The sequence below is a fragment of the Rhagoletis zephyria genome, unplaced genomic scaffold, assembly GCF_001687245.7.
Source record: "Rhagoletis zephyria isolate East Lansing unplaced genomic scaffold, Rhagoletis_zephyria_1.1 Rzeph_scaffold_11693, whole genome shotgun sequence".
NCBI lineage: Eukaryota > Metazoa > Arthropoda > Insecta > Diptera > Tephritidae > Rhagoletis > Rhagoletis zephyria.
In genome coordinates this window covers 1-18,666 of record NW_016168769.1, presented here as the reverse complement: position 1 = coordinate 18,666, position 18,666 = coordinate 1, and the positions used below count along the sequence as shown (strand labels likewise).

At 45.3% G+C, this 18,666-nt stretch overlaps 1 protein-coding gene across 3 annotated transcripts; it reads right to left on the bottom strand.

Annotated features, from left to right (window-relative positions):
* Positions 1-910: 910 nt before the first annotated feature.
* On the bottom strand, positions 911-17,465 carry Megf8 (multiple EGF like domains 8). Of its 3 annotated transcripts, none has more exons than XM_017633476.1 (9): positions 16,729-17,465; positions 16,434-16,667; positions 16,176-16,358; positions 15,758-16,112; positions 15,481-15,694; positions 13,892-15,176; positions 11,761-13,829; positions 8,692-11,636; positions 911-2,286 (listed from the first exon to the last, which is right to left on the bottom strand). In XM_017633476.1, the coding sequence occupies exons 1-9, from the start codon at positions 17,149-17,151 to the stop codon at positions 1,133-1,135; spliced, it is 8,862 nt and encodes a 2,953-aa protein (XP_017488965.1). In that variant the 5' UTR covers positions 17,152-17,465; the 3' UTR covers positions 911-1,132. The 3 variants fall into 3 exon arrangements, with proteins under 3 accessions (XP_017488965.1, XP_017488967.1, XP_017488966.1); XM_017633478.1 differs by having other exon boundaries at positions 8,692-11,712; positions 11,837-13,829; XM_017633477.1 differs by having other exon boundaries at positions 8,692-11,736; positions 11,861-13,829.
* Between the last annotated feature and the right edge of the window lie 1,201 nt (positions 17,466-18,666).

Here is an 18,666-nt window from a genome sequence, read left to right as displayed (position 1 = left end):
TTTGATGTGTAAACATCTGTTACATATGCATGCGCTACATAAATGTGTGGGTTAGGTTAGAAATTAAACATTAATTTCATGTCATTTTAATCATTTTGTAGGGACCAGTACATGACTTTTTCATATCCACTTCGGGAATAGTTCAGGACTATTTCAGCATTATTTCCGTGAACTACCCGAAATGGTTCTGAACTAGTCCCGAAATGAACCCGAACTAGTCCCGAAATAATTCTGAACTAATCTCAAATAGTCCAACACTAATCCCGCTACTCCGAATATAGATTTCAAATTGTTCAAATTCAAATGATGCCGAACTAGTTGCCAAAAAGATCTCGAACTAGCCTCAAAATAGTCGGGAACTACTCCCGAAATGTTCCTGAAATATCGCTGAACTACTCCAGAAATGTTCATTTGTACACACAAGAAGCAATTAAAAATTTTACCCATACCGAGAAGTATGATGTTTACACATCAAAACTAATTAACAATGAGTTTATAACGATGGAATAGTAATCAAATAACTGTCTAAGCTATAAAAATACCAAATGATATTTGAGCCAAAAAAACAACAATTAAACATACTAAAAATAAAGGGAAAACTTGAAAATCGAAAGTACTTTGCATTGACAGTAGTCAAAGTTTTGTGCTTTTCGTTGCTAATTCAGTATAAGCGAATACGACCAATCTAAGGAGCGAAATAAACCACACAAGCGGCTTGTCAAACCTACTTCAAAATTGGTTTTCGCCATACACCATACAAAGCGTGAATCGTTCAAGCAGAGAATTTTAGTTTTCTTCCGCTCCAAAATTTAAACAAATTTGACATTCTTCTATTATTTCTACCACGTCCTCCACTCTGTGAAAATGAGGCGATTTTGCCATCCATGGATTTTTGTACAAATTTCGCTCAGCCGGTGTGTCAATTATTCAGGCAGCCCCATACACACAACACAAACGGTATGAAACAAATGGAAATTTTGCTTGGTTTGCCCAACAGTTTGCGTGGTTTATTTCGCTCTTAAAGTAACCCGTGTACGCTTAGGAACCTACAAAAAGCTCGAATTATTTTTTCACATTTTTACTATAAAAATCGTTTCAAAAAACAAAGCAACTTATGACTGCAAATACTCACTTACGCTGCCGCTTGATTACCAGCCGCCGCTGCCGCTCCAGCGCCGCCACCGCCAACAGACGCAGCACCACCACCACCACCACTGGCGCCACCCCCACCTCCACCGCGTTGCACTCTCATAAAGTTACGCGCATTCAACGGAAATGATCTGGGATATGTGATTAACGCCGAGCCCAATGCTAAACTTAGCGGCGCTTTATGCCGTCCTGGCAGGCTAATAAATACCGTGCCCACCGCCGCTAAGTTGTCTGCCGTTGGCTCAACCGCTATCAACAGTATCTCAGCTGCATGTGCACTGGCGGCTAGATGACGCGAACGTGCCCCCGTAATGGCGGTACGCACCGAACGCGTTGTTGATGGTGCTGGCTGTGGACTTTCCATATCTAATGCGCCTGCTGTGAGGAAGACGCGCGCAAAAGGCCGCTTTGCTAAATGCAACATTTCGACGACGTGTTGACGTCGCGCACGTCGCAAATCGGCCGCTTGCTTCACCTTCCACACAACCACGCATACGGCCAAGAAGAGGAAGAAACATGAAAAGAAGACAGAAAAGAAAACGAACAGGTCGATGTGTAGCTGATCTTGACGGAATACGACCGAACCATAGCTGGGCTCTGGACCGGCACCGGCACGTAGAGCGATGAAGAAGCGTGTAGCGCTTAAATTGTGTGCATTTTGTGGTAGCGTTAGGACTAAACGATTTTTGAGTCCGAAGAGTCGCAGCAGCGTATTGCAGTGATTGAGGGTGACATGCGTACTCAAGTCCTTGGCATGTTTGTCCTTCACGAAGAAGCTGTGTCCGCCATGACTCTTGCAGTCTTGTATATGTGGTCCGTAGAAGGTGCTGCGTTTGTCGTGCATCACCAATTTGCTTGCGGTAATGTTATCGGTGCGCGGCATTGCTATGTGTAATGGATGATTGCGTTTCATTTTTGGCACCCAATTGTAGCGATTGTCCAGGAATATCTCATGGAAGCCCGTCGTATCGTTGGTCTCCACAATGAAGGAGTCATCTTGTGGCGACATGAACACATCCAATTCGCCTTGGGTGACATCGATTATGATGCGTATGTCGACGTTCATGAAGCGTGGTTGTATAACGAAGAAGACGGTTTGACCCGGTCGCAGTGCCGCCGGCTTCGATTTGCACTCCTCTGTTGTGGGATAAAATTGTAGACAATGAATGATTAGCGCGTTTTATTGAAATTTGTTTAAAAATTAATGCTGAAATAACGATCATAATGAATAATTAAAAAAGTCTGCAATATTTTGTTGGGCTTCGACAGGTTGACAATCAGAATTTATGGACTCCAATTCATATGCCTGTTTGTTGACCTCATTGCATTTGCTTGTCTTGAGCAGGATCCCGCCGTCTACATTTTTTTTTACATCTATTTCTTCTCAGATGAGATTAGGTGTGCAGCTTTTTAGATGTAAAACCTCGTCCCTCATGCCGTCTGGGCAACGGCAATAGCCCTTGTGTGGGATGCGGTTGTGGTTGTTGTTGTAGCAGCTACTCAACCCTTGTCCATCAAACGTTATCGTCCGGCTCAACTAACGACAGCCCCAGGAAGTGCGAAACTTTCACGGGGTTTGTCCAAGGGACAAGGGCGTTAGTTAGCTAAATGGGATTTTGGGGGCATGCGAAGAGGTGCCGTTAGTCATGTGTGCACTCTGCTCAGGTACGAGTTAAGCCCGCTGCAATATCCAGAGCGAAGTTGGGCTATTGTGGTGCGAGGCTCCCGAGGCATATAAAGCTCGGTCCCATCCACGTCGGATGGTTGTGTGCCCAAAACGGCATTCACAGGTCGGGAGTGGATGTAGGTTGAGACTGGCTTCCTGTAAATGCCGTTGGTATGCTGTCGGCTCCAGAGGTTGTGTTATGAACCTCTGGGCTTCGTACAACAGTTCGTATGGATGCCTCCTGACATGCTTTGGCGAGATCTTTGCTGCAAGCAGGTGTCTGTTCGGGTGAGCCCGTCTAGGAACTGCTTGCAGAGAATTCTGTTATTGATGGGAAGCCTCTGGGCTACCAGTCGCGGTCCAGAGTGCCGTATTCTGGCATGTCTTTAGCTTCGACCACTGCGTCCTGCATAGTTTATAACCGACTGTCCAATTGCCTTGCATGTTGCCTACAACGTCTCTTTGTCTTTGCCCCAGGTGCTGCCGGCTAGCGACTTGAGAACCTTGTTGCGGCTCTGTACTCTATTGACAATTGCGGTGGTATGCGCCAAGAGGGAGAAGGGATGCGGTTACCAACCCTTGTGAAACTTGGCCCTAGAAAGAGGAGTTTTAGTGAAACTCCCGACTGGTAATCACTGCCCACCAGGAGCAATGTTGAAGAACATCGCCGTCATCTTGGCAAACTGGAATAACTTGTTGTACCCTGTTTTGGCAGCGTTCTCTAGATTAGGCTGAACACCTGCTCCCATTAGATTAATCCGCAGTCCGCTAAGGGCAGTAAACTAGCAGAGCATATGTACCACTGCCTCCTCGAGCGTTCTGCTTTCCCTACAGATCCTATAATTGATCAGAGTTAGCTTAAAGGCGCCCGAGGCCAGCAGGCAATGTCCCACTAGTACATGAACCAGCAGCAGCCTAGCGTTCTCACTCTTGGGGGATAAGAGAACCTGAGTGAGCTTTATTCTTACGCTCTGCACATAAACATGAATATTTTACAGTCTTGTGTTTTGGTCCACACTTCCTGCGCCTTCCGGATCGTGCACAAGTTGAGCCCATGCTTGAAGACGAATCGGCACTTCCTCTGATGAAGTCTGTGCGATAGTAGCCCCTTTATCGCAATCTGACTATTGATATACACATTCACCCCTTTATTTGATACGTTGCTGCTCGGTAGCTCCAACGCCTTCCTTCTGGCCTGGAGAATGTTACAGTGGTCTGGCAGTATATAGGATTTGACACAAAAACATTTGCTGCCTCTGCGCCTTTCTTCATATTCGACTTGTCGGTAAAGACATTCCTTTAAGAAATGTTTTCTTCTCTATTACTGTCAACCAAACCAATACCTCGTGGAATAGTATCGCCCTTACTATTGCCATGAATATTCCTTGAGAAAGAGACAGCAATAATTCCACTGAAGCCTTTGGCCTTCTTCGCTCTCTCCTCCATATTGAGGCGCCACGACAGCTTACTGCCGAGTGCTTTGCTTTAGCTGGCGGATCGCACTATCCAGCTTAGGCTTAGGCCAGCTCGGAACCTTGTATTCCCGGGAGAAGAGGACCACCCTTATGGCTTCGGCATTGTTCAAAGTCTCACTTTGGTTGCCTAAAGATTTATCTCCTGTAGTGTTTGGTTCATAAGTGAGCTGACTGTGGACAGACAGATCTATATGTGTAGTAAATACTCCCTTTTGACAACAATCAATATGCCTTCCAATCGTCACAGTCTCAGAAGAAAGACTACGAAATCTTTGTGAATATCGAGTTTACTACATGCCAAGGCCTAGGTATAAATCACAACTTCGATAAAACGGGCCACATTCTGGACGACCTTTATGTCTGGCACAAATGGGTAGATGATAAAACATTTCATCAAATTGCAAGTGTTCTTATTTAGAACAAGAGCGCTACATTTAAGGTCTATGCTAGGACAGGAAAATGATCTTTTTTTTTCAATAAAAAAAACCTCCTGTCCAAATGACAGACGCTTGTCAACTATGTTATAGTACATACCGCGTCAAGAGCAAAGCGGTTGGGTTTATCTTCCTAATTAGATGCAGATTTGCAGTCACTCTTGATGAAAAGCTCTCAGGGAACCCACTGCCTGGACATATTAATGTATAAGTACCAAAAACCAGGCCCTCAAAACTGAGATGCGTTCTTCTGGCTCAGTTGCGGTCTGGATACTGTAGCCGTTTGAGCTCCTACCTATCCAGACTCGACCCCTACATACCAAATGAATCTTCACATGCTCACTCAAACCTACAACGGCACGTTTACGGGGTCTACCGTTGTTTTAGCTTGACGACGATTGAGGAACAACCGCTAGAACAAAAACAACAACAACAACAACCTGAAATAAGAGTGATCAGGGGGTCCATTTACGTAAATGATTTAGAATCCAGAATACGCTTTTTTATTAGGCTGGGGTTCACGCCATACAACTCGTCTGAAACGGTAGGCGAAGAGAGAGGAAACTAATAAATACGCAGTCGGAAATCAAGGATTGCGAGATTTGCAATACTTGTAAAACTTGGATGTAATGCCACAAAGACCAAACTTCGCTTTCTAGGATAAATTCGTCTGGATCCATATGACATGATCGGCATTTGGCCAACCGATTTCTAGAGGCTCCTAAATAATGCGTAAATCAGCGCAACCGCTTCGCAACGTTGCGGTAGAGCTAATTGCGTAGCATAGCGAGCCAGTTTATTGCGACACGAAGGGAAATCAAGTGTTACCGAGTGAAAAGAAGGGAAAACATAGAGCTCCTTAAGAAAAATAAAATCAAGACCGACGCATGCAGCCCGAAAAAGTTATTGAAAATAAAACGGAATGCATCGATCTCAATACATTGCTGCAAGAACGGGTTAGTAATAGACGTACAGAGTTTTTTCCGAAAGGATGAGAAGATGATGTAACTATTTTGGAATGAAAAATTACCCTGACGATGGCACAATCTCGAAACCGGTTTGTCTCCAAACTAGACACGGAAATTCTTCTAAAGTATAGCAATGCCGGTGCCATGTTTAATGAATGGTGAAAAGTACAGAGAAATGCGTAGAAACGAAGAGCTCACGCTCTTGAACTTGATGCAGAATATGTGGCTCAAAATGACCAAACCCGAGCTGTTTGTATGCACTTACCAGCTGCTAAGCGCATTTTGGTCCGATATATATACACACGAATATTGGAATCCCAGTGTACTTTGACGGCCAAAGTTTGACCAAAACTTACAAATTCTTATAAAATAGTTATCGAGTGATACCACTTCTTGACAAGCTTTGGTAGAGGCTTAACATGCACATTGTCGTTCATGGTGTGGCCGTAAAGGAAGCGCTCAACCTTGACATAAAAATAGGAAAGCTGGGATAAAGTTGACTTAGAAATCCGCACTTACTACACTATACCTGGTTGCGACTTCAATAAAATCAATCATTACTCTAAGAGGAAAATCCAAATTCCGTGCCACGTTGGTATCGCAGGGACAGTTTCTGAAACTCAAGAGATCTGGAATAATGTATTTATTTCGTCATTATTTTTATACTTTCGGAACCATAGAAATGGAGTACAGGAGTCATTCCCCCTACCGGACCAGTGTATCGTCCTCCAGGCCGACTTGCGGCAATACAGGTGTATGCCGAATGAGTAAGACAGCAGCAGTTGGTTACAGCAATACCTATATTTTCTCAGACAGTCAGGCGGCCTTATAAACCTTAATCACACGTAACTTGAAAACTGTAGTGAGGTGCCGCAGATCACTTCACGTCATGGCAGCGCAGTTCACTCTTCGCCTGGTATATCTGCCGGGACATAGCATTCAGCACTTAACTTCCACTTTCGCGGTCTTGAAAGCGGATTAGGGCGACTGCTCAAGTTTTTCAACTCCACATACTGGATTTGTACGGATCCGAGTAAAGGCCTAAATGTGTCCACCGGCAGACAGTTTAACCTAGTCTAACCTAGAGGAACCCTGGTTATGGGAATATGGCTTCTCCTGGCACTTGGCACTCACACAGCGCACTCAGTAGTAGAGCAGAAATATAGATCTCTCCGCATACGCGCTCCTAACTTAACAAGCCTATGATATTAGGAATGCCAGTCTGTAGATCGAGCAAGGAATTACTACTGCCAACAGGTGATACTTGGACACGGTAGACAATGCTCTCACCAAGTCCGTATTTTCACATGGTGTATAAACCCGGTTTATTTCGAAAAGGGATGCAGATCTGTTGAGTTCTACTCAAGATCCAGTGCCTTGGATCTGTGAGCTAATTAAGAAGGACCTGTTTACCTTGCTTTAGATAGATATAATGGACGATGTGCATTACGACCTTAGGTCTATTGTGTTCTCATAACTTATCACAAGATCGCGTCTAGCCCTGAAGCACTAATGAAACCCCGTAATTTGAGGTAAATGTGCGTAGTCTCTGGCAATAGTTCTACCGAACGACGTTGCCTTCTTCTAGCAACAGTGCCGAGGAAAGTTCGAAAACGTTTACGTGGGCTCGCAGCGTTAAATGCTTCCTGATATGCCGTAAGCTTCCCGAAATCTTGAGATTTTAATTCCTATTAGTCTTTGCCCTGCTGCAGGCAGTCCGAGTTACCCCGATGGGGTTTCCTAAGCAGCCGTTTCTNAATTTGAGGTAAATGTGCGTAGTCTCTGGCAATAGTTCTACCGAACGACGGTGCCTTCTTCTAGCAACAGTGCCGAAGAAAGTTCGAAAACGTTTACGTGGGCTTGCAGCGTTAAATGCTTCCTGATATGCCGTAAGCTTCCCGAAATCTTGAGATTTTAACTTCCTATTAGTCTTTGCCCTGCTGCAGGCAGTTACCCCGATGGGGTTTCCTAAGCAGCGGTTTCCCTACTCTTAAATTTTGCCTGACAGTATGAGGGCCTACAGCAAGATCTCTTTGTCAATCTATCAGCCTTTACGCCGTGCCTAGATAAAATAGTTTTTCAAACGCTGTGGTCAAGCCTAACTGACGTGCTGTTTTGAGGAAGTTGGATCAAAGAAAAAGAAGCTTTAGTTGAGTGAGCTTGAGATGGCATGTGTAGGGATGGTTTGTGTCATGCGGGCAGCTTTCACATTCGGGCGGGACGTACGTAGGATATGCCGGCTCGTCGTGTCCTATATGTCGTGCTCGCGTCCGTAGCACCCTACCAAAAACTTCTTGCTATGGAGATAAAGTTCTGGCTACGCGCGGCGTTTTGGCAAGTCCTTAGCTTCGTTCACTGCGTCCAACTAGTCCCCGGCGACCAAACAAGCACCGCATAGTTCCATGGCACCGATTAGATCGGCGAACCCTATAAATCTCTACAACGTCGATTACTGTGGTTGTACGATATACATATGTAGGTCTGAATCACGCACTGTGAGTTCGTAGATAAGTCTTCTGAGGTGTCTAGGTGTTCGATTCGATTGGTCAGAGCATTACTGCCCCGATATATAGCAGCATCAGAAGTCAGTCCGTTTCTGCACGGAGTGCGGGGTTCTAACGAGCTTGAAGCTTACCTAACTGCATCCTACTTGTCCCAGGTGAACAAAGAGGTGCAGCAGAGCTTATAACTAGTCGGTAAATTTCCTTGAATGTAGCCAACAACGTATTTTGTCCTGCGAGATGTTCACGGTCAGTATGGTAGCCTCCTAGTGACCAACATCAGTTGAACGGCATTATGTTGGCAAATTTCAATCTTATAAAAACAATGGCGTAACCTTCCGCTTCTAAGAAGCTTGGTGTGCCTAGTTCTATCTATAAACTTTTATCTAGTATTCATGGGGCTCATAGTCTGAAGCTTTCCGATATATGCGTTGACCGCGTAGGATAGAATAAACAACAACCAGAACCAACATACAAATGAACAAAAAAATTACTTACCAATCGGCTTTGCATCGAAGCACATGCGTGATTCCACTGTTATCTGCTTGTAACACTGATGTCCATCAATCGGATTGCCCGCGTAGGAGTCTCGACACTTGGAACACTGCACACTCCAGCAAAGTTGCGCTGAATTTTTGCCACCACCTGCCGTACATGTAGCATCGCTCTCCGTGTTATTGCCGCAATTGCACTTTTCCCCGGTGACCGGATCGCAGATATTGCCATGCCCATGACACTGACAAGGACGACAAGCTCTGTGATGATCCTCACTACCACGGAAATAACCAACAATACATGTGTCACAACGATCACCAGCAGTGCTATTCGCACAACGCAAGCAAGTGGCGTTGCTCTCAGGACCCTCGAGCAGAACCTCCTCCAGCTCAGCGCGTGTCATATTGAAGTACGACGCATCGGATTCGTGTGCCAAGCAAACATCTGTATGACCGTTGCAGTAATCCAGGCATGGCACACATTCGTGCCCTTCCTTTGGATTGCCCACATATAACGGCTTACACTTCTCGCACTGGTCGCCCTTCGTATTGTTATGGCACTCCAGACACACATCGAGCCGATCAGGTCCTTCACAGTTGGAATGACCATTGCACAAACATTGTATGCTACAGTTGGCACCGACATAGCCAAAGTCACAAGTGCAGTTGTCCGGTTTAATGCATTTACCGCGCACACAGCCCTGACTACAAACTGGCAGACAAGTGCCATTTTCATCGCGATAGCCTACGCCACACTGGCAAGTGTACGCGACCTCCGTGTCGATACAGCGCTCCGATATGGGATTACAATTGTGATGACCATTGGTGCACTCATCCTCAGCCGGGCACTTAACGTAGTGCCAGGAGACCACATCGGCAGGTGTAAGTTTAGAATCATTGCGCCACGAAGAATAAATCAAGTCGCATGTAGAACCGGACGGATACTCCTGTTTGTTCTCGAGCGAACCCTCTGTGCAAACGCCATCGCCATTAAAGCCATCGCGCGCACACCAGCCGCAATGCGCATGCTCCAGACACGTTGAACAGTGGTCGTACACGTGACACGGCTCGGGGCAATGCGAAGTCTCATTCGCCTCCAGCACCAGTCCACAAACGCCACCGGCGCACAGTAGCGGCTGCGACTGTGGCGACAAACAGCTATTCAACATCGTCGACCATTTGCAGTCTTTGGGATTTTCGTCATAGTTGTTCAGGCAAGTGCTGCAGTTCTTATAGATGTGACACGGCATCGGACATTGTCCAATAATGCGATACTGATTCTGCTCCACAAGCTCCTTGGTAATGCACTCGATGGTGCCCAGTTCGCTCTGCGCCCACTCACAATTCTCATTCATAACACAAGCCTCACAGTACAGTGTATGGCACTGCGGCTGCGGACAGAGATTCAACAAGCCGACGCTGATTTCTTTATTGCACCAAGTGCTGTGGCGCTCGCAGTCCACACCGGCGGGCACGCAGCGTCCCTTTATGCCACATTCGTCGCACCACTGACACACTGGCGTTGTTTCAACGTGCGTCGGCCAGGAGGCCAAACACGCGCTGCACGTGGTGAAGGTAGAGCAATTCCGTCGCGCCATCCAAGCATCGTCACACGCCGCGCCATTATTGTAGATAAGCGTGCCGTTGTGGTGTTCGCACACGCCAGAATCGCCTTCGGAGAAGCAGTAGGAGGCCGAACTGTAGGTGCCCGTTACAGTGCAGTAGCTGCAGCCTTTGTGGTGGCGACACAAATACTTGCTCGCGCTCCACAGTTGGCAAATATCATCGGGCAAGTTTATGCGCGTCACATGACTCTGCGCGGCGCTGCCATCCCAGCCGCCAATTACATAGATAGCCTTGCTGTCGTGATCGATGGAAATCGCCTCGGCATACGTCGAATGCGGCAATATACCGACCACATGTACATCTTCTGTCAGCCGCACCCATTGATTGCAATCGTATATGTACGCAATCAGCACATCGTTGGCGTCATAGGGGTGAGTGCGTCCGCCATAGACAACCATGTACCGCTCAGTTGTGGCAGCCGAATGAAAGTAACGCGCGCGTGGCAGTAGCCCATCGGGCCGTGACAAATCTTTGAATGTCGGCAATTCAGTCCAAGTCATCTTCTGCAGATTCAGAGCATACAATTTATTCTGTGGCTCTGAAGAGTAACCGCCAAATACATAAAGTATATGCGAATCTGCATTGTACACAGTGCTGTGGCCGTACAGCACTGGCATGCGCACGCCCAACGCTAATAACTGCTCCCAGCGGAATGTCTCCAAATTGAATTCCCACAACTCCAGCTGTCGCGACTTGTTGCGCGTCATGCCGCCAATTAGTATAAGCGATTCGCGTTCATTATACCTTGTCTGCGTCAGCGTATGACCAGCTAAAGCTGGTGGCTTTTCGCGGCGCTGCAACAACTCGATCTCGCTCCAGCGTTGATTTTGTATGGAGAACTGCCAGAAGTCGTCTAGTATCAGCTGCGAAGTACGCTCTTCCTGCTCACCGCGTATGCTAATGCCGCCATAAATGAAAATAATCTGCTTTTTCAAGTATATTTCTGAGGCGTGGAAATAGCGGCCAAGTGGCATTTTGTCGTCCGGCGTCGATTCGACAGTCACCTGCATCCATGTGCCATTCTTAGCATCGAATTGGCGGAAATCGTTGAGCGGCCCATGTGATGGCGAGTAACCACCAAACATCCAAAGCGAACCACGACGATCGGCATTCACCGAGTGTCCAAAGCGCGGTATTGTTTTGCGCAAGTGTTCGTAGGTGTCGCTCAGCAGTAGCGTGTTGAAGAGATCTGTAACGACGAGGTGATTTGGCTTGACGAGCGTGCCACAATCCGGTCCTGCGTAGCTACTATTGCAAATGCAGCGCCCATAATCGGTGTCGCAATAGCCCTGCATACGCTTGGCATTACAATTTTTCGGACAAATTTCGATTTCACAACGCGCGCCCACATATCCGGCTGCGCAAACGCAGCGCTGTTGCTCATCGCAAATGTGCGGATGTAGGCAAGTGCGCGCAGCGCAATTTTTCACANCAATTTTTCGGACAAATTTCGATTTCACAACGCGCGCCCACATATCCGGCGGCGCAAACGCAGCGCTGTTGCTCATCGCAAATGTGCGGATGTAGGCAAGTGCGCGCAGCGCAATTTTTCACGGTGTAAAGCGCATTGAAGCCGAACTTTTGACGATCGCCGCCTTGCTTGTAGTAAACCGTAACATGGCTCGAGCGCGCTTCGACAATGTGTGTAGCAGTGTAGGGCGAACAAACCACAGATATTAGCTGATTTTGCTGCGTTACGCCCGTGAGATCGGGCAAACTATCGTATATGTAGACAGCATTTTCATCACAGTCCATTGACAGGCTGGGCCATTCAAACTCCAATTGCAGCAGTGACTTTTCGGCCTGCAAAGTTTTCGGTGATAGTATCCACAAGCACTCGCGTACTTCCAAACTTGCGCCCCACGGATTTTTATAGGACTGATATGACCCAATACCGCTGCGTCCAATATTGGTCAACATGCCGCGTGATTCGCACTGGAAATAGCATTGCCCGCCGTCGCGCGGATCGCCGTAGTAGCCATTGGCGCACTGATCGCACTTTAAACCCTCTGTGTTGTCCTTGCAGTAGCACTCGCCGTTGCCTACATTGCAAATGCCCAGATCCTGATTGCCGTGTCCATTGCATTCGCAAGGATGACAGCCATCGGCTGATGTGGCATTGCCGTAGCTACCCTGGCGACAACGCTCACAGCGTTCACCCTCCGTCCACGCCTGGCACTGATCGCATTTACCGACGCGCTCCACACAGGTTGAATGATTGTTGCAGCCGCAGTTGATAGAGCAGTCAGTGCCGGTCCAGCCCAGTTCGCACTTGCACACATAATCCGGTGGACCCGAACAATAGCCGTTCACACAGTTCTCATAGCAGGTCCGCACGCAGGACAATCTACCATCACCGACGTAACCGCGTCGACAATGACAATTATAAGAGCCATGCGTATTTGTGCATTTCGCTTCTTTATGGCAATCGTGCAGTCCCAATCCACACTCGTCGACATCCGGGCACTGCGCGTACGCCCACTCGGCGTCATGCAGTGTAGGACTATTCAACGCCAGCGAACAATTGCTAAATGATCTGCTGAAGTCACCCTGCATGCAGACACCTTCGATGGGGTTGTCGCGGTCAAAGCACCAACCGCAGCTAAGCGTGCGCAGGCAGGATGAACAGTTGTTATACAAAGCGCAGGATTTACACTGCGTTGCGGGTTGCTTTTGTGCCAATTTTGGCTGTTGCTGTATATTGGTGGCAGTACCACCGCGTGCGGCAGGCCCGAAATCCATGATGCGCTGTGTATCGTTCGAAACAATTTGGTCCAACCACTCGCGACACATGCCAAACTGATATTCACTGGTGTAAACGGCAAAACTAAAACATTGCGCGCTTGCCTCGCACCACACACAGCGGCCACGTTCATTTAGACACTGGTCGCATGACTTGCGCAAGCGGCATGGCATGGGACACATCGATGTATTGCGTACGCCATGTTCGGATTTGCCAAAGCGTGCACAGCGCGCCTCTTCTGTCCACCATTCGCAAAGACCGGACGTAACGCATTCATCGCAGGAGACATAATTGGAACAATTGGCGCATTGGCTGGGTTGTGTAATGAGATACTCCCAGTAGTCGACGCTGTCCGCTGATGTTGAAGTGGCGGCGAGTGAACAGACTTCAGTCTCATTAACCGTTTTGTCGACACACTTCGAAGTTAAGCCGCACCAGGCGCACGACGAATCGGTCAAACAGTGCAGGCAGTTGCTGTATTGTGTGCAATTGCCGGAGTAATAAGGCTCTAGATATTCGAAGGTAAAAGCATTTAGATTTCCATGATAAATATGTTGCAATTCCATTTTCGTCTTTTGATAAGCATTATACAGTGTAGAGAGACCGACACGCCTACGTGCTTGGAAATCTATAAGGAAAGGTTGATCTGTGCTGGGAATTTCAACGGGACCGCAATACGACTGATTTGTGGAACGATTGGTCAATTCCTTGAGTGATTCTAAGTTTTTGCTCAAACCTGCGCGTAATATAGCTGTGGAATAGCTGGTGCAGACCTAAGAGTATAGAAGGCAATAGAAAGATATATGTAGATTTTCAAGCTAATTATATCACTCACTTGTATTTCGGACGGTTCTTCCCAAGTCTTTTGTGGTCTCACAAAACCCAGCAGGCGTGCCAACATTTCTCCCTCCGTCTTTTGTTCGTATTGCGTGGTAGGCGGAGGCGAACCAAAGTCTACCATTGTCGCATTTACGATAGATACAAAATCGGGCATTGTTAAATTAACAGGATGATGGTATTTAATGTACGTAAGACCGGGACGCTTATCATTGCTGGTGCACAGCGAGGGACGGCGTATTTCGGTGCCCTTTTCGCCCCACCAACCCGGACTATGTGACGGTGTATCCTCACCGCATATGCCATAATTGTCATCACGATGATGGCATTTCGCGTTCTGAACGCACCAAGTGCATTCGTTCAGCCCCAATTTGCTGGCGACTGAGAAGTAGTGATCTGTTTCGGCATGCCACTGTGTTCCATGTACCAGGCATGAATGACAATCTCCCAGCGAGGGGCATATACCGGGACAACGTGTGGTTTGTAGATTTGTGGTGCAATTAGCGCCAATTGTGCGTCCATAACAGCTACTGTCAGCTGAACACCAACCGCACTCGGGATTAGATAAACATGCTGTATGTGAAGTATGGAACCGGCATGACATTTCTGGATTGTAGCCATGATTTTGTACGCGTAATACTTGTGGCAGTTCATAAGCGAAGAGATCAGCATTGACATTCCCGTGATAACCGCCAACAATCAACAATGTATTATTACGCCTTAATGCAGCTGCATGTGCGAATACACCTTGTTTTTTCGGATACAAGTTTTCATCAGCCGACACCACTTGATTGATCCAAATGTGACAGCTGAGATGATACCAGTACATTTGATTGTCATAGCAGATTTCATCTTTGTTGTGACGATGCGTATAGCCACCGAAAACGATCATATAATTTCCGGAAATGGTGGCGGAATGGAAAGCGCGTTCATGCGGAATGTTTGTGTCGCGTAAGGCAGTGCGCGGGTAAAGTATTTCGGTCCAATGCAATTTATCTAACTGGAATGCGAATATTCGGTCGGAGAGTTTGGAGAAACGCGCCAAACTCGACATAATGCCGCCGAAAACAATTAAGGAATTTGTTGCGCTATAGTACACCGTACTATGAGCAGCGAGACGCACATCTAATGATTTGCCACCGCGAGGGTGAACAAATTCCCATTGACCATCGTCATCATCCTCATTAACGCCTTCAATATATACAGTTTCTCCGCTGCTGGTTGCATCCTCCATAATAGGAGATTTAATTTTGTTATAAATGGGCAGACGTAATCGATAAATTCTAAATGTTGAAAGATACAAAAATGCGTTATCAATATTTATGTATGCAATTTTTTTTATGGAAAAAAATGTGCGACACCTTCAACAAAAAAATTTGCCAAAAATCAATGGTAAGTCCTAGCTTCCTCATACTTGCATTATTAATTTTGCACAATTTTTATAAAAAAATTTTATAAAAAATTAGTAACAAATAAAATATTTAAAAAATAGTTGTTCGTATTGTAAAAAATTCGCTGTACCCAAACTTCATTGTCTGACTGTTTGTAACTATCCATAAAATGTAATTTGAATAATTTTTCGCTTACTTTGATGAAAATTCCCCGGTTTCCAGGCTTCCACCGAATAAATATAGAAATTCGCCAGCCAATGTAATTGTATGACGTGCAACTTTTGGTGGCACCAGCTTTGATTTGCGTGCCCATTGCTTCCACTTACCACCGCTTTCGGTGCTATTATAAAACCATAAATCATTGAAAAAACTTCCATTCGCATTTTTACCGCCATATATTACGAAGCCGCCTAAAATTATAAACATCATAAATATAACATGTATTTTCCACCTTTTGCTATATTGCTCTATACCTGGTACACGATCTGCTGCATGTCCATATCGACCTTCAGGTTTATTATCTGTAACCTCTTCTAAGATATCATCAAAATATTCAGGAATTTGGTCATTTGTCGTATTAGCGCTCACATCCGCAATAAGCTGAGATGATCGTGTGCGCCGTTGATGCAAATTAGATTCGGCAAGTGTATATAGAATGTTTCGAAAAAACGAAACATCGCTATTTAGACCCCATAGCTTAGCCTCATCCTCATTTTTATGTTGTAAAACAGCTTTAAGCAGAGTCGCGTTTATTTTTTGTGAATAATTGTGATCTTGCAGTAATAAACCCCACTCATCCACCCACTGACTGCTGCTGAAGCGATAAACCTTAGAAAAAAAATATTGTGTGGAAATGTTATAAGATGAGTTATTAATTTGACTTTGACTTACTTGTAGGGAATTTATAACGTTATTTAAGTCGTAACCGCCAAATACATAGAGAGCATCCTGTTCTTCGAGATATATGGCAGTGTGGGCAGCGCGCGGAGTCATGCCCTCTGCATCTGTGGCCAGCCAACGCCAGTTTCCGCCCGGTGGATTGATATACAAATCACATAACCGGCCGCTGAATCCCTGTCGTGTATAAAATGTGATACAATGAAAACAGATGAAATAATTTTCATGCATATGTTTTAAAGTTTTATTTACCTCCTCGCAGTGACAAATGCCTTTGACGCATTTTCCACGCCCTTGCGATTCACCGCACTTATTGGGACAAGCTTCATTTTCGCAGTCGGGTAGGACCCATTCTCCATGACATACGCACTGATGACCAACACATTTTCCATGATTGTGGCAATTATTCAAGCAATTTGATATGTAATAGGAAGCTCTAAAACCATCGAGCACGTAGTTCGTGTCACTGTACATTAGTATGAGCATCTGAAAACGATTGTCAATTTATCAAACCTGCAAAGGCTCAATGAAACAAACAAATACTAACGCTTCCACTCCTCGCTACCAAACGCTGTGGTTGCGTACGCCCACTAAAGCTGCCTAACAGCGTTGAATTGAATGAGTCTCCATCATACACGTAAATGTAATCATATGAGCACTCTGTTCCCATGCTATGAAAGGTTAGTGTAATAAATTGGCTATCGTTGCGAGCCTTTATTAACCACTCGCAATGCGAGTCCTGCGTGTAGTTAAAACCAGCCGGACCATCACTTATTTCTCCGTACGGCTCGGTGAAAACCTTTCGACTGCGATCGCACGGTGCATGATGCTGTAAATGCGGCGCTACAGGTAATAAAGAGATACGATCCGCCTGCGTCTCACATCGTTGGTTTGTACAAACACAAAGCAAAAACGCTATAGTTATTACGCTGCGAACGCGTATGAATGATTCTGTTCTTATATTTAGCATTTCATTAGCATATGAATACTAATTACACATAAATTAATTTGCAAGTACTAAATAAATTCAACGCCATTTTACATGAGACTGGCAGCGCCCTGACGCTATAGCATGAAAATCTTTAAAAACACTAACACTACTTGCTTATAACATAATTTAGTTATTGCACTTTACTATATTTTGTTGCACTTTATCACACCATTTCACTAAAATGCAGTTTTATCGTTATAAAAGTTAATTTTTTCTCATACACAAGCGACTGCTGAAAATTTCACGGACGTCAAAACAACTTTTGGAGTTGTTGACATTTTAATTGTGACTTTAATCAAAACAGTTCACAATGACAATGGTTTGGACGAACAAAAATTTTATACCATACACACCTTATTCCGGGTCCATCGTAGAAAATCTACGAATAGGATAGCTGCGGGTATGAAAACAATTAGCTCGTAATCTAGATGTACGTTCTTTGCGATAACGGAATTATCGTGGTGNTCTACGAATAGGATAGCTGCGGGTATGAAAACAATTAGCTCGTAATCTAGCTTANTGGTTTGGACGAACAAAAATTTTATACCATACACACCTTATTCCGGGTCCATCGTAGAAAATCTACGAATAGGATAGCTGCGGGTATGAAAACAATTAGCTCGTAATCTAGATGTACGTTCTTTGCGATAACGGAATTATCGTGGTGACAAGCTTAATAGTTTGCTGATAATGGGTATATAAGCTTTACAGGAAGTTCATAGTTTATAAAATTACCAAGTACCAAATAGCAGTTTACCAAAATTGCCAAATGGGGGTGACGGGTCATATACCATGAACCAAAAATACAAGATCACGCAAGAACGCCACATTGTATTTGTAACTGGGGGTGGGGTTTAGTACCGCTCACAACTATTTCGGGCTATTCCGTCCAAATGGGTGGCCCGATCCAAAAAAAAATTTCACACACTTGTAGTCAAGGGTCCACGCAATATTTTAACACTCACTTTTGTAAATTTTGGTTACTAATTTATTTACAAATTGGGTTTGAAATATGCCCTTTTTTTGTAAAATTCTGAAATTAGCGTACATTTATCACTCCTATTCTGCTTAAATTAGCCACTTCACCAATATATTTTTGTATTCCCCTTCACTTTACACTTTACTTGATTTGATATAACTTGCTTTACGACTTTAATATTAACCAATTCATCACAATTCATTAAATAAAAACACCTTCAAAATCACGCGTCTGACTTTGGTTGCATATGCAAATTAAATGGCGGAGTTCAGCTGTCAAACTCCAAAATATGCAAAAGAATGAGAGACAAAAGAAGATAGGATATAACCCAGTAAGCATTAAAAATATACAAAGGTGTTCTCTGCAAAAGGTGTTCAGCTCCTTTTCTTCGCAAAACAGAAAGGAGAATTCTACTGCCTGAGGGTTATAATCCCTAAGTGCGGCCGAAGGCCGCCTACGCAGAAAGGTGTTCTCTGCAAAAGGTGTTCAGCCCCCCTTCTTTGGCAACACAGAAA

Bases quoted from the DNA above. Each gene is read 5' to 3' on its own strand.
- Megf8 (XM_017633476.1), bottom strand. From the start codon at position 17,151: ATGCTAAATATAAGAACAGAATCATTCATACGCGTTCGCAGCGTAATA. The intron at 16,113-16,175 runs GTAAGTCAAAGT...TTTTTTTCTAAG, and splicing joins ACGTTATAAATTCCCTACAA to GTTTATCGCTTCAGCAGCAG. The intron at 11,637-11,760 runs TTGTCCGAAAAA...TGAAATCGAAAT, and splicing joins GCGCGTTGTGAAATCGAAAT to TTGTCCGAAAAATTGTAATG.